The sequence below is a fragment of the Puma concolor genome, chromosome A2, assembly GCF_028749965.1.
Source record: "Puma concolor isolate L17-30 chromosome A2, mPumCon1.1.hap2, whole genome shotgun sequence".
NCBI classification, from domain to species: Eukaryota; Metazoa; Chordata; class Mammalia; order Carnivora; family Felidae; genus Puma; species Puma concolor.
The window spans coordinates 148,038,363-148,053,543 of record NC_141668.1 but is presented as its reverse complement, the minus strand read 5'-3'; the positions used below and the strand labels follow the sequence as shown (position 1 = coordinate 148,053,543).

The 15,181-nt window shown below is 43.8% G+C and overlaps 1 protein-coding gene across 10 annotated transcripts in view; it reads right to left on the bottom strand.

The window, feature by feature from the left end:
* Nucleotides 1–239: 239 nt before the first annotated feature.
* The window catches only part of ERC2 (ELKS/RAB6-interacting/CAST family member 2), a 934,759-nt gene continuing 919,817 nt past the window's right edge, over nt 240–15,181 (bottom strand). For 6 of the 10 annotated variants that reach the window (XM_086697880.1, XM_086697881.1, XM_086697884.1 and 3 more), the window contains one exon: nt 240–3,182. In XM_086697880.1, coding sequence (XP_086554006.1) covers nt 2,940–3,182 — 243 coding nt within the window. In that variant the 3' untranslated portion in view covers nt 240–2,939. The remainder of the gene's footprint in view (nt 3,183–15,181) is intronic. The other 4 variants (XR_015248352.1, XR_015248351.1, XM_086697887.1 and 1 more) reach the window with 3 other exon arrangements.

The following is a 15,181-nucleotide window of genomic DNA, read 5'->3' as shown; positions in this document are numbered from 1 at the left end:
GGACGGGAAAGCGGGAAGCAAGGAAGAAGGGAGACCCCTTCAATGACTTAATTCCTTAATATGAACCTCTGGAACCAGCTATGTGTAAAGGGAAATTTATGCCTTGACGACTCCAGTAAAGGGAGTATACACCTTCCCTTTTTCTTCAAGTTGTTAGGTTCCTCAAGTGAAGATCCATGACCCGAAAAAGATTAGAAACCACCACAAAGGAGCATTTATTAGAGATGGAATGAACTCACTTCAGAAAGAAACAAAGTTTATTTGATGAATATAAATAAGGCGATCAGCACAAAGTACTTCTCATACACATGATAACAAATTTATGAACTGTACATACCTTGTATGTTGTTCTACTAGACACGAGGTTACGATGACTGGCTAATACATGCCCACTGGTAGTTTCTGAGGGTTCCTTAGTTTTATTTATTGTTTTCATATCGAAGTCCATAATCACATGGTCAATATTCACAACCCACATGCCACTCACTTGAAGAAAAATTACAAGAAGCACTATCAAACGAGGGTCTCTGGGAATTAGATACACTGACCCCTGGCAGCATTCAAACGCCACTCTACACAAAAACATCTCAGATAGAGCTTATGACAACACGTTGGAGGTCTCATCAGAAACACTGTTTAAAAAGTAAATGGAAACCCACTTTCAAATGAAAGTTGACACGCTGTTAACGTGCATACTGGATACACAAAAATCATTAAATACAAAATTGAGACTGTACATCAAAATCAAATGGGGTATAAGGTACAAGCCTGCTTTTGCACAAAGAGAGAAGACCAACTTCTCCTAAATGTCAGCCTCAACTTTTTTTTCAACTTCGTTATGATTAGAGGGGTGCCTGCTAACGTTTGCGCAAAGGAAATATCTTCCCGACATCACAGTGTTTGTTGTAAACCCAGAGACTATTTTTAAGATGTGAAAAGGAAATTTTTTTGGTAACCCTCCCCCCAACATCGGAGAATAGGTACATGAGATGGGAAAAGACGCTATGTTCGACGGGATTGAATTTTTAGGGGACTAAAGAAGATGCCCCCTAATGGTAAGGTTGATAATACTTTAATCCAACAAAAGTGGGGCAAAAAAATGATCCCCCAAAACAACAGCTGTGACAGAATTGGCACGTACTTAGAAATCGCTAACTATACACGGTTGGTTGCTTTTTCTGCTTTGAGGACCCTAATTTCCCTTGTGGATCTCCTACTTCCTACTTCAAGTATTCAGTTGCAGAGTTCAGGTGAGGATCCCGCTGTAGGAGGCAGTGGGGGCCGCCTACCTGAGGACATCCAAATTGTTCACGGGGACGCACTTGCGGCCTGGGTTTGCAGTGCGACCTGATTTTGAAATGTGCTGTATGTGCTTGCAAAGAACTCTGTTCATTTCTCCAACGGAAACCTAAGTCCCTTTGATAGTTAAAGGACAAACTTTTTAAACGTGAATGTATTTGGATTGTTTATGCAACACAAAAGCTTTACATAGTTCGCTATACTTACTGACGACAAGAACAAAGCCAGAAGCGAGAAACCTGCTTGAATATATTACTCCTAATGCACCAAGGATGAACAGTGCAAGTCAGACACAGATTCATGTTCCCCGACAAGTAAGGTGTCTGTCTTTTAAATACCTCTATGGCTCACAGGAGAGGTCCAGAGTTAATTGCACCAACACTTGGAAAAGTAATAATAACGACTGAATGCAATGCAAGACTTCAGGAACACCTGTGTAGAATCCTTTCCACAGCAGCAAAGAAAGACAACTGTATTTATTAAGGCCACTCATGCTTAACTTCACTGTTTATCCTTTTAAGAATGCAGATTTTCATTTCCCACTTGCATACATGTGGAAGGGTTTCTTCCATTGACGAGAAAGTGGATCGATACGAGAGTTGCACATATTTGCCAGACTGGTCATGAGTTTTATGAAGTTATAACAACTTTAGTTATTTTTTAATCTTCAGAGGAAGCAGTAGGAGTTAAATTCTCCTTAGTACCATGTCACTGTATGTAAAAGACCTTAAAATTTGGTCTCTTTCCCTGGCATGTGCTTTAAATAATGACGCTGTACCCACAGACATGTTGTGTAGAGCTATATACAGATACACAGCTTTTGTGATTATTCCTCATTCATCAATGCTTTCATGTTGGATGCTGAAAATGCTTTGGAATCCACGTTGGAGACATTTTTTAAAAAATGAGAAATGACCCTTCAAGCTTACACTGTTTGCACAGCATTTGGATCTTGAAATGTGAATGAGTCCCAGCTTCTTCATGGAGACCTGCATGTACGGGAATGGGAAGAGTCTGAGGCTTGGGCTCATCCCAGCCATGGAGATGTGTGGAACACACGGAATAGAAATATGTAGGTGCCTCAGGCTTTTGCCACTCTCCGGTACAAAACCGGGGCAGATAAAATTACGAAAGATCAATTTAGATGTGCCATGCATTGTCAAAGACACACACCATGTTCTCGTAAGGCGATTTCTTGGCAAGTATTAGTGGTTTAAAAAATTGATTTCATTTCCAACCTGGCCCAGAGGTAACTACTGGTTACACCATCAAAACGCGGTTCTTCAAACAGCGGATTAAAGAAATAGAGGAGGGTAAAGGCTCGCCGTTTTTGGTGTTTTGCTTTCTTTGTCAAACGCTCCATGCATCTTGGTATACAAACACTGCCAACACCACTCACGCACAGGATTTACACTTTTTGATAATCTAACGCATTAGGAATGACCACTTAAGCGGAACCAGCAGAAATACTGGAGGTGAAGCTAGTTGTCCAACAGAAGCAGACTCCACAGCTAAAATCCCATGGAGCTCAAATGTATCCAACGATGTTTAAGTAACATAAATAAAATTTATCAAATAATGACCTTCAGAAGAGATGATCACGTTTTAAATGCCCAAATCCTGACAAAAAGGAGGGTCTGTCATGTTTCTCCTCCTCCTCTTTCTTCCTGTCCAACATATCTGAATCCATGAGGAATGACATGAGATGATGAAGGAAATATCAAGTCGAACAGAACTGTGCGCCATAATGGAAATGAAAGCTCCTCTTCCAGGCCTGATGAGCGTTCCAGGTGGTGATGGCCAGTGACGTGAGCCACGCTGCAGTAGATTATCAGAATGTTGCTGCAGAGCTGCGTTTCCCCTTTAGTCTGCTCTTCTGATAGCTGCAACAAGAAAGCACACAATTTAGCAGGGGAAGCAACTGCCATTGACTCAGGAGAGAATCCTGGCCGGCGTTCCCATACTCACCCCTGCGCTGACCCTCCACCACTCTCTTTGGTTGCGGTTGGTTGGGATGAGGAAGAGGGCGATGAGGAGGAAGCACAGAGGAAGGGCAAAGTGAACATGAAGTTAAATTATGTCCTGGAAACATATCTGAGAGGAGGCCTCTTTCAAAATATGTCACATCCAGGTATAGATGTCTCTTGATAGGCAAAAAGAAACTGAAATTGAAAGGAAATATACCAAAATGTTCCAGTGATGATTTCTATGTGATCAGACCATGTGTTCATTTTTTTTCTCCCCACACTTTTCTATAATGAGTATGGTTCTTAAACTATTTTTAGCTCGACTTTACAGAGACAAGAGAGTTAAAGATGGTCAAGACACCAGAAAACTTAACATTCGCTTACAAACCGTTTAAGAGCAATGATTTAAACACCTACTGGCACTGGCAATCCCACTCCTGGGTATGAATGCAGAAGAATGGAAAACAGAGACTCAAACAAATACCTGGATCCAAATGCTCGTCGCAGCATTGTTCACAACAAACAGGGAGAAACAACTCTCAAGTGTCTATCAGCAAATGGATGGATAAGCAAATCCACTGTGCATACAGTGGAACAGTAGTACACAGCCCTAAAAAGAAATGAAGTTCTGATTCATGCCACAATATGAATGACACTGGGAGACACCATGGCAGTGAAATAAGTGAATAAGCCAGACACCAAAGGACAAATACTGCATGATTCCACTTATGTGAAATATCTGGAATAGACAAATTCATAGAAGCATAAAATAGACTAGAGGCTTGCCAGGGGCTGGAGGGAAGGGGAGGGGGGAGTGCTTTGTGGGTACAATTAAGCAATCGTTTGGGATAGTGAGAAAATCCTAGAAAGGGACAGTAGTGGTTGTACAACTCCGTGTATGTACTAAATGCCTCTGAATTACATTTAACTTATACATTTATGTTGGTTAAAATGGTACATTTTAGTGTATATTTTACCAAAATAAAAACATACTTTAAAAAGGACATTGATATCTCATTAAAGAGAGAACAAAACAAAGCTGGCCTTCATCCCAGCATGCAATGGCATGTGTATGTGTGTGTGTGTGTGTGTGTGTGTGTGTGTGTGTGTTTGTGTACTCGACCCCAAGCATAGATGTAACGGTCATCCGTCTGCATACTTCATGCCCTGGGGAACAGATATGCAGAAGCACCCCAAATGTTCTCACTGCCCCAGTAAGAGGCCCTGGTGTGGAATACAAGTGTAGCCTGGGAAAGTCAGCAAAATGGGTGGGAAGAGAGGACCAGCCCATATGACCCTTCAAATGCTGATTTTCTTCCCTGCTGATGCTCATTATCATTCACATATGGCCTGCGAATGCTTCGGGAGTTTCCGGGCACTTGGTAATAGTGCAGCTATCTGGGGAATATGGTGGGGAGGGGAAAGATCAAACGCACACACGCATACACATACTCACACATGTGTGAGCCGCTTTTTATATACAGCCTGAGCTGTCTGATTTGGTGGCTGATGCACAGAATTTCTCAAGCCACACTGACTAATGAGCGCGCCAAAGATCCCAGTGTCTGCACAGGTAGGCAGTTATTTCCAGCCATCGTTAAACAGTGCAAATGAAATATGTGGCTTGGATGAACTCTGCTAATTCATACTCTGAGGAGTTTGGTGTAACCCTTCTGGTTAAGAAACTTGAATCGGGGCAAAAAAATGACTTTTGCAGAGCCAGAAAGCTAGGGAGTTCCTAGAGGAGATCATATTACTCATTCTGGCACATAAAATCTCTGCAAACTTTGTATGAAAATTGTAAGTCAGAGCACGCTTTCTGCTCCGTGAGCTGTGCATTGCTCTAATTCTTTTGTGCATTAAGCATTTCTTAATCATCCTTTTAAAGGGCTGACCAATATATTAAAAGGCCACATGATTAAAAGGTAAAGAGAAACCCAAAGTAGTACTAAAATGCACCGGTCATATTTTACAGATGGGGAAACGAGTGAAAAATAATTACAGTGAATGTCTGATGTCCTTGATGTTTTTCCAAGATAAAGTAGCAAAGAACAATCATTTATTCAGTTGAGAGAAAGATTTCCAGCTGGGTAGCAGGTCACTAGGCAGATACAGTGCCTCACAACGGCACTGCACGAGATGTGTGTGCTAGATGAGGTGTGCTCTGAGGAAGAGAGGACACTCCGAAAGGGCTGCTGCTCCTTCAACCAGACAATCCATTCGCGGGAAGGCCTAAAAGGCTTTGAGAGAAAGACTCAGATGACATTGCCAGCAGTTAGAAATGCAGATGATCCCTTGCTGGGGGGCAAATAAGCCTCTGCTTTAAAAAAAAAAGGAATCTTAGCTTTCAGCAATGAGGCAATCCGGGCAACCACCCACCGTGGGATGATCTCTGGCTAGTCCTGCCTTACCTGGATGGTCACAGCAGGCCCACTCTGTCCCCACGCCTCTTCTCCCGAAGCACCCAACTCAGTGTTCTCATGTGCCTATTCCATAGCGCTATTTCCATAACGACATCTATTCCATCTTGTGTTTCCTGTGTACAACCTGAATTTACAATCCCATTGCCCTCAGGATGGAGAGGAGACTCTGGCCACGCTGGCCTCTCTCTCTCCAGCCCCACACTTCACGTCCCACCTGTGCTGGGCTTGATTCTGCAATACAAAGCCTTCTTTTCTCCTCATCTCACACACTTGTCTGACCCGCGTTTACATCAGCCCTTGACCTGACCAGTGCCTACTTCCTCTTTGGTCTCAGTTTAGATGTCACTTCCTCCCTAGAAGACTTGCCTGACCCTCCTGAATGTGGGATACAGCGAGGAGTCTCACACATACTTCACTCTCCCCTTCTGGTGATTTGTCTGACTTTTACTATCCATATTGGTAGCCACTACCCACGTGTGGCTATTCACTTGAAATATGGCTGGTCCAAATTGAGATGTGCTATAAGTGAAAATACACAGCAGATTTTGAAGCTTTAGTATGGATTTATTTTTTATATTGATTTTGAATGAATATAAATATATTGAATTTTAGAGTTAGTATGAATTTAGTTTTCTTATTTTATCGTTTCTTTTTCCTCTGAATTTTTACATTTTTCTTTAAATTCCAGCTAGTTCACACACCATGCACTATTAGTTACTATGAATTTAGTTTTTTAATATTGATTTTGTGTTAAAATAATATTTTGGACATATGGGATCAAGTTAAATATAGTATTACAGTTAATTTCAGTTTCAGTTGGTTTCTTCTTATTTTTAATGTGGCTATGAGAAAACTGAAAACCATTGGCTGGTATTATATTTCTACCTGAATAATACTGGTCTAGGCTATAAGATCTACAAGGGAGGGGCCAGGCCAGTCTTGCTCATCTAGCATCCCCTGAGCCTTGCACAGTTCATGGAACAAACTGATTCACTCCTTCATGCCACAGGTATTAGGGAGCATTCAGAGTAGGCAGAACCCACCCCCTCCCCAGCAATATTTCCTGCTCTGATCCTGGAGACCGACACCGTGAACATCTCACACCATGATTATGCTACCTTACAGATGTAAGGAAGGTCGCTAATCCACTGACTTTAAGTTAATCAAGAGGGTTGACCTGAGCAGACTTAATTTAATCACAGGAACTTTGAATAGCACAGACTCTTCTCTCGTTAGTAGCAGGAGAGAAAGGGAAATCTGAAACACGAGAGGGATTTGCTGTGCTGAGATGGAGGGAATCATGGAGCAAGGACCCGAGCGCGTCCTGCACAGTCCATGTGCAGCCCCGAGCTGACAGCCAGCAAGAAAACTGGGCCCTTAGTCCTACAACCACAAGGAACTGAATTCTGCTAACAACTTGAATGAGCCCGGAGGTGGGTGCTTCCCCAGAGCCTCCAGGTTAAAGTCCAGCCTGGTCAACACCTTGATTTTGGCCTTAGGAGACCCTAAGACAAGGACCCAGTGGTGTGTGACTTGGCTTCTGACCTATAGAAACTGTGACTTAATAAATGAGTGTTGTTTTAGTCACTAAGTTTGTGTTAATTTGTTATGCAGTGATAGCAAACTAATACAGCTCCTCTGTATCAGGCAGTGTGCTTGGTGCCAGGGGTACAGTGGTAAAAAAGACAGGGGCACCTGGGTGGCTCAGTCAGTTAAGCATCTGACTTCATCTCAGGTTATGATCTGGTGGTTCGTGAGTTCAAGCCTCACATCGGGCTCTGTGCTGACAGCTCCGAGCCTGGACCTGTTTTAGATTGTGTGTCTCCCTCTCTCTCTCTCTGCCCCTCCCCTGCTAGTGCTTTATGGCTCTCTCTCTCTCTCTCTCTCTCTCTCTCTCAAAAAAAAAAAAAAAACCCACATTAAACAGGACAGACGAAATCTGTACCCTCATGAAACCTGTATTTTTAGGAGCAAGACAGACAAATAGATACACAAATAAGAGAATGAGGATTTTAAAAAATTTGTGCCTCAAAGGAAATGAACAGGGGTCTGTGACAAGCATGTTTAAGATTTGACTATATGACAATCAGAACATATATATATTTTTTAATATGGAGAGATGCCCAAAAATTTCCAGTGTTCAGACCACAATTCCGTATGTGCAGCTCAACCACATTCTTGCTGCAACACACGCATAAACATAAACACCTGCAAATGCATATACCAGAATATCATTAATAGTTATTTCTGGGCAGTGTTTAAAAATTTTCTTCCTTGGAATTTTCGTTGTTCTTGGACTTTTTAAACCAAAGAATGTGTAACTGGTATCACAGAAGAATAGAAGGCTGTTCCCATTGCGAAAAGTCTCGGCTGGGTTCTTGGGGAAGGAACCACCCCTGCGGTTGGTGTGCAGGGGGTAAGGGGTGGCTGTGGGGGTGGGGCGAGCGGGTGATCACCGCAGTAAGATTCTGCCCCAGGACAAGCGCCCCCAGGGGAGCAGGCTATAAATGTGTGGTGTCTCACAAATACTCCTTCAGACTGTTTTTCTTTGGAATAAAGACACCTGCCCGATTATGACTTTCTTCTCCTGCCCTTTCAGTAGTGATTTGCAGAAACTGGCTGGGAGAAAGGGGTCTTTGGTAAACACGGAGGGGTTAAAGGGGAAACTGTTTAATAACAGTAGTAAAACGCAGGCTATTTTTGACATCTGGGTTAATGTCCATTACGCTCCATGTGCTTTCCAAATGTGTGCTGTGCCCCCAGGTACAAAAACAGACACCCATTCACGTGGGCTTTGGATGCCCCTGACATTGCACATGGTGCCCACAGAACAGCAAGCCCCTGATAGACTAATTAACAACTGCCTAAGAGAAGAGCTGCTCCTTCTGGAGGGGAGGCAGGCATCCTGCAGCATAACTTCACTAAGTGATTCCGCTCACAGGAAAACCCAATAGAGTCGTTTCTGCTAAAAAAAGAGAGAGAGAGAGAGAGAGAGAGAGAGAGAGAGAGAGAGAGAGAAATCTGTAACTACATCTGTGTTATTACTTAACATCTTTTAAAACTGGGCGGAATGGGTTTCCCGTTTTCCTCACGAAGATTTATTTATTATTGTTGTGATCAAAGTGGCAACAAATTATGTTAAATCATTTAATTTTCTTGATAGGAGCAACCACCTTGAAGCCATAATTCAAAAATATGAGTGGAGAGCAACATTTTACCTTGTGAGTGGCCTCCTACAGCTCCACAGGGCAATAAAATGTAACACTTGAGAGCCCAAAGGGCTGTGGATGGGGGGTGGGGTGGGCCCAGCAAACCGGCGGCTCAGAATTGCAAACTGCTGTTAGGGAGGTGGAGCTTTCTGGCGAGGGCACCTAGAGAACTCGGGATTTGGATTTCGACTTCGGTTTCTGTGCACTGGGTGCAACTTACCCACACTGTTTTAAACCAAGGAAATCAGATGAATGGCAGCATACACTGCTGTCTCCTTAGAATTTATTTCTGTAGTTATTATTGTAGTCATTTATTCATAGCTAATGTTCGGTGCTCGCCATCCACCACGGTGCTCCGTGCTATTGCAGAAATTATCTCAGACAAGCTGGAGAGCACCATGGTTCTAGTCGGGTTGATCAGCCCCTGACACAGATGAGGAGACTGAGGCTTCCAGGGACTGAATGCTTTAGGTCAAATTCCCACCTTTCTGGGGCCTGATCTGAACCCACATCTTCTGGCTTCTAGAGCCCATTCTCTTTACTATGATGGCAGAATTTTCTAAATCTTGATCTTTTGTGTTCCACCTTCCCAATTTTTGTAATCTCTTCATAAACACCTGTCACAATTAATATTTTTCTTTAAAAGTATTTTCTAAAAACTTAAATTTTCTTTTTAAGAAAGATTTATTTTTATGTAAGTGCTTGTTTGCCTAACTCTAAAAATTAGGGCCTATGCTCAAAGAAAAAAAAAAGATTTATTTTAATGCCATAATGGAGCCAGTATTTGTCTAACACACATTATAATAATTGCATAGCTATTAAAATAAAAGTGTCCACGGAACACTAAAGCTATCTTCTTGTGGACATGCAGGGCCCTGCCTGCCCCCAGCCCTGTCTTGGAGATCATTCCCACTTCCCGGCAGTGGCCTTCAGCAAGGAGCACCGGGAGTGGGTCACTGGGCTTGCACATTCCCATACTCAGGCCACCAACCGTCCCCAGCACTGCCTCAGTTGACATTTTAGGCCAGGCTGCTATAGCCCAGCTTTTCTCTTCTCAAGGACAGACAGCAGCAGGAGTGAAAGTCAGAAATCTGCCACTCAATATCAGTGTCAGGTACTCTGTGTAATTCTTAGAACACTGGTTGAAAAGAAATGTGCTTTTAGTTGTAAGTTTTCTTGAGATAATAGTTTCTTTAGCCTGAGAGACTGTCCAGAGGCCAAAGGCCCTTGCCACTCAACCCCAGGATTTCTTGACTTGATGCTGTGGACACTCGGGGCTGGGTCACTCATTGTTGTGGGGATGCTCACCGTTATAGGATGCGTAGCAACATCCCTGGCCTCTGCCCACTAGATGCCAGTAGCATCACCCACTCTCCTGGCCATGACAATCAAAAATGTCTCCCAATATTGCCAAATATCATCTAGGGGGCAAATCCCCCTACTTGAGAATCGCTGGCCTAATCTGTTGTTTTTGCATTTAAATTTTTTTAAAAATGTTTTATTTATCTTGAGAGAGACAGAGACAGAATGCGAGTGGGTTAGGGGCAGAGAGAGAGAGGGAGACACAGAATCTGAAACAGGCTCCAGGCTCTGAGCTGTCAGCACAGAGCCCGACGCGGGGCTCGAACCCACGAACCGTGAGATCATGACCTGAGCTGAAGTCCGACACTCAACTGACTGAGCCACCCAGGCACCCCTGTTGTTTTTGTATTTAAATGGTTGACTGTGCCGTTTTAAATATCATGTTTTTGTTAAAGTACGTATTGCATACCTGCATCTACCAAGCTATATAAGGCATGAACAATTTCGCAGAAATAAACATCTATTCTAAGCTGCCATCATATTATTTCGGACACGGCTGCATAGATTTAAAAGTCCTGTGGAAATAGGTACAACCCAAGTAATAAAAATAATGAAAATGTACAACTTCTCTGACATAGAGTAGAAATGCCACAATCCTGAGATAGCAAGACACCTAAGACACTTGCTGAGCTAAGTGAAAAGGTAAAATCTAGTTTAAATTTATAGCATTCTTCCAGTGTCCCTCTAGGAGTTTGGCATTTTGCCAGGGCTCCTTGTTAAAAATTTGTTAAACGTGTTTGGCATTAATGCAAACACAAAGTGGTCATTTGTTACAAATTCTATTGGAATGCATTCATTTAAGGCAATGAAGTAGTTACTAGAGAAGAAAAAAAATGTTCATTAAGTACATTTTAAAACTACAATGATGTATGCAGTGTGTGACTCTGGCGCCCTGGTGGCTGTATAAACCGCTGACAGAATAACCACACATTGTGTTTAGTTTGAAATTGGAATCTTTTAAACATAAGTGATAGAACAAAAACTGGTTTTGTTTGTTGTCAAAACCGATGTTAGTCTTTCTTTTCTGAACTAGTTAGAATAACCAGAAGTTTGGCATGCAATGTCTAACATCTCAAATCAGTGAAACGCATAGGTTAAAATAATGCTTTGGGAATCTTCGGGGGTGCTGAGAGTGACGCTGGAGACAGGGACCGTTTCAACAAACAGAACACCCGTGCCCCGGAGAGAGGGGGAAATGCCCGAGTCGCCCCGGAGAACCCCCACGCAGCGAGGGCCACTACCACCGCTCCTGATGGTTGTCTGAGGTTATTAGGTTACCTGGAGGGGAAAAACTGTCCGCTTTCATCACGGAGACGATGGAATCCTATGAGCAAACATCCTAAGCCTTGTGTATAGAACTTCCACCCTGAACTGTTCTCACAAAGGAATTATTGCTGAGTAATGGTGACTCCCTAGCTCCCCGACGAAATGGTTCTGGAGCTCCGCTTTGGGAGACAGAGGGGCCGTTTGTCGTGACATGACGTTTGGGCCCTGCAACATAGCTCCTTGTGGATGTTAGCATAGACCATACCGTCTCACAGTCCCTAAATGCTTGCTAAAGCTGGTCCTGAAGGTGAATAGGAAACTCACACTTCACAGGAGTATTCACACATTATTCACTGCTTTTTCCTTCTCTCTCTCTCAGTCTGACATATTTATTGCCATGGAAGTGTCCATAGAATAGAATCGAATCCCAGTGGTCTGGAGAGTCACAAGCCCAAATCCCCAGGTCCCCCAAATCTCCCTTTAGGTTGGCCTCTTTTGCCATCTGAGTTGGGTATTATCCAGTCTGCCCTTGACACGGATCCCGGGTACCTCGGCCCCAAGTTCTTGAAATATTCCTAGATCAAGCATAAACTTAGACAAAACCTAGCATTCTGCATGCGGCCTGAGAAGTTTGCTTTTCTCTTCACAAGTGCCCCAAAGGACCAAGAATGAGTAAGTCTAAGAGCAGGGAGAAAATACTTCCAGAAGTAACAAGAGTACATGATACAAAAGATAAAGAAACACATTCCAGGTACTATCCCAGAGCACATTTGGTTCTATCCCCTTCGGTGGGCCCTCTTACAGACAAAGAATAGACAAACAGTTGACTCGTCCACATCATTAGGGCCTCTCTGAGGGTCTTGGAAAAAGTCTGTGCACTTGAGGGGGCCCAAAGCTTCAGCCCCATTAGCTTCACGATAAATTCCTCAGCCTGCCATTACAGTTTATTTTTGAGATGGCATTTTCAAATTCAATTGAGGATAAAGTAAAACATGTTTTTGAATCCCTTCCTGACAAGAACTCAGTTTTAGTATGAGCTTGCCACAGCATAGAGCAGCGACAGGGAAACATCTCTCTAGCCTGGTGCTAAGAAAGCAGTCATGTGCACCCTCCTAGAGAGAGGAGCCGGCAAGGTATTTTGCAGAATTTGAAACATGAAGGAACAATTTGATATCTCCAGTCTGCCGACCAGAAGTGGCTCAGATGACAAGTGTTTACAACAGGATCTTCATAGAGCCAATAATGGCAATTAGTCCCCAGAACTGGAAGGCGCCCTTCCCGCCTCACTGAGGTAGAATGCCATTTACTCTTGGGCTGGCGACTAATTAGGGGTCTCTTTTGAAGATCAAGGTTTTGTGATCCCTGCTTCTTAATAACATGGTTTGCCTGTCGGCCACCTGGGTCCAGGCGAGACCTCCCTTTCCCCCCCCTCCCCAAACAGCAGGCACTGCCTTAGGCCAGGAGCAAGTGTGGGCAGGAAAACACAGATCCAGCCTGTTGAGCGATTTAACCTCTTCACCACCAAGGTCCTGTAGCCCGGTGCTTGACTGGGCTGCTTAGAATTGGAGACAGTGGACTTCGTTTGGCAGACAGGGCGGAAAGCCTGAGTGTAATGCGAGGAACCCCCCTTCGTGGTGCACACTCTGTGCAGCATGCTTTCTTGTGCAGGAAGAGAGGCAGGAAGACTCCACTTTTCCAAATGAGTGGCAAATCAAGAGGCCCTTTGCATCTGCTTCAGGCTGGGCTATTTCCAGAACGGATTTTAGAAGTGACTGGAATAAAGAAGGCTGGAGGTCGAGGGGAAGGACGGTCAAGTACACCTTCTGGAGCTCTAATCCCACCGGTCATCAGGCCCAAGAGGCTGAGATGCCTGCATCTACAGAGCTCTTGCGAGGGTCCCCAAGGCCTGGCTACATGACGCTGGGCTGGCTGCTGCGCTCTTTAGTTAGTGCCGGAGAGGCCAAAACAGCAGGAAAAGTAAGCTGCAAAGAATTAAACTTGTAACAACTTGGGCAAAGCACAAACAGCAAGCGAGGCTGGTCCTTGGGCTGTTGACACACTCTGGCCTGGGTCGGCTGTGGTCACTAAACCCATTAGCGTTCCGATGTGGCAACAGCTAATGCAGCAAGTTCAATGTGTTTTTGTTTCATTTCTAAATGCTGGTTGCACGCCGGCAACGATGGCCGCTGAAGGCAGTCAACCCCACTACCATAAACACAGTCATCATTGTCGGTGATCTGAAATTCATATTTTAAACTATTTATTTTTGGCAGATAGGGGCTGAATGGAGTTTTGCATTTGATTAACTGTGCTTTAATTTCAGCTTGCTTCAAACTTTTCTGTGTTTTCTAAGCAACTGCCAAATCAGAGTTTCCTGCAACAAAAGGTACTAGCCTTCTTGGGGGTGGGGAAGACCACTTTGGTATGTGGAAAGGGAAAAAGGAAATGTAGGAACACAAGCCAGCAACCAGCTGAGTGAAGGCAGGCCTTTTAGAGATATTCAGGGTCTCTGAGCCCTCTGAGCCCTAATGCACACCCACCTGTAAATAGGGGAATAGGTAAAAAGTGACCTCATTTTGGTCTGAGAGTTGAAAGGGATATGGGGTCTTAAATGAGACTCAAAGGCAGATTCAGCTTGCATTTGATATTGTCTTCAAGTTATGCTTATGAAAAGTAAGAGAATCCTTTCTTCCCTTCATTTCTCCCTTCCTTCCTTCCTTCCTTCCTTCCTTCCTTCCTTCCTTCCTTCCTTTTCTTCCTTCTTCTCCTTGTCTCCTTTTTTCCTTCCCTCCTCCCCTCCCTCCCACTCTCCCTCCCACAATTTTTAACGCATCTATCAGGAACCAAGCTAAGTCCTGGGGACATGTGGCTGAATGAGACAGACACTGACTTCATGGAAGGCACATCTAGTGAGCATGTCAGACATTACATTCCACAAGTAATTAAAATGAGCATATGATTTACTAATTAAAATTTCAGTAAGTACCAAGGAGGAGAATGATGCCCCCAAATTCACTGAGCACAGACATTTTGCTTTACGCCATCCAGTCCTGACATGCTGAAGGGGTTGCTGTTATTAACCCATTACACTGCTCCAGAAATAGGAGCAGAGACTAAAGTTGCATGTTAAACAACACAGCTAGGGGGGGCCCACAGATAGGTGGGGCCATGGTGTAATCTCGCACACCGGGACATCAAAACCCAACTTGCAGGAGCACATCGGGGCCCTGACCTGCTGTGGCAGGAGGGCTGAAAACGCCTTCCAAGGAAGTAACCTCTTTGGTGGTTACATGCGCTTACTGGAAGGGAATGGCTCCTTCTTCTCCTTCTTCCTCGTCTTCCTTCTCACTATGCTAATAGAAAAATGCATTTCTGTGCATTCCTAGGGTTTTGTCCAGACTCTCTGTCCTTTTAAATAGATTTTCTGTTGGTGCTTTTTGTCTCTCAACAAGGGCTCACCTACAGGCTCCTTCAAAAGCCTCCACTGCAGCGTATCAAGGTCCATACTTCCTCCTTCCCCTCCAAGAGTTTGCTTCCCGGCCTTCCAGCTTCACAGCATTGGGGATGATTAATCACTTTTAAATATGAAAAAAATTAACATGTCTGAAGCATTCTTCTCCACTGTCAAATGTTTTGTTTTAACATAGATCCAGAA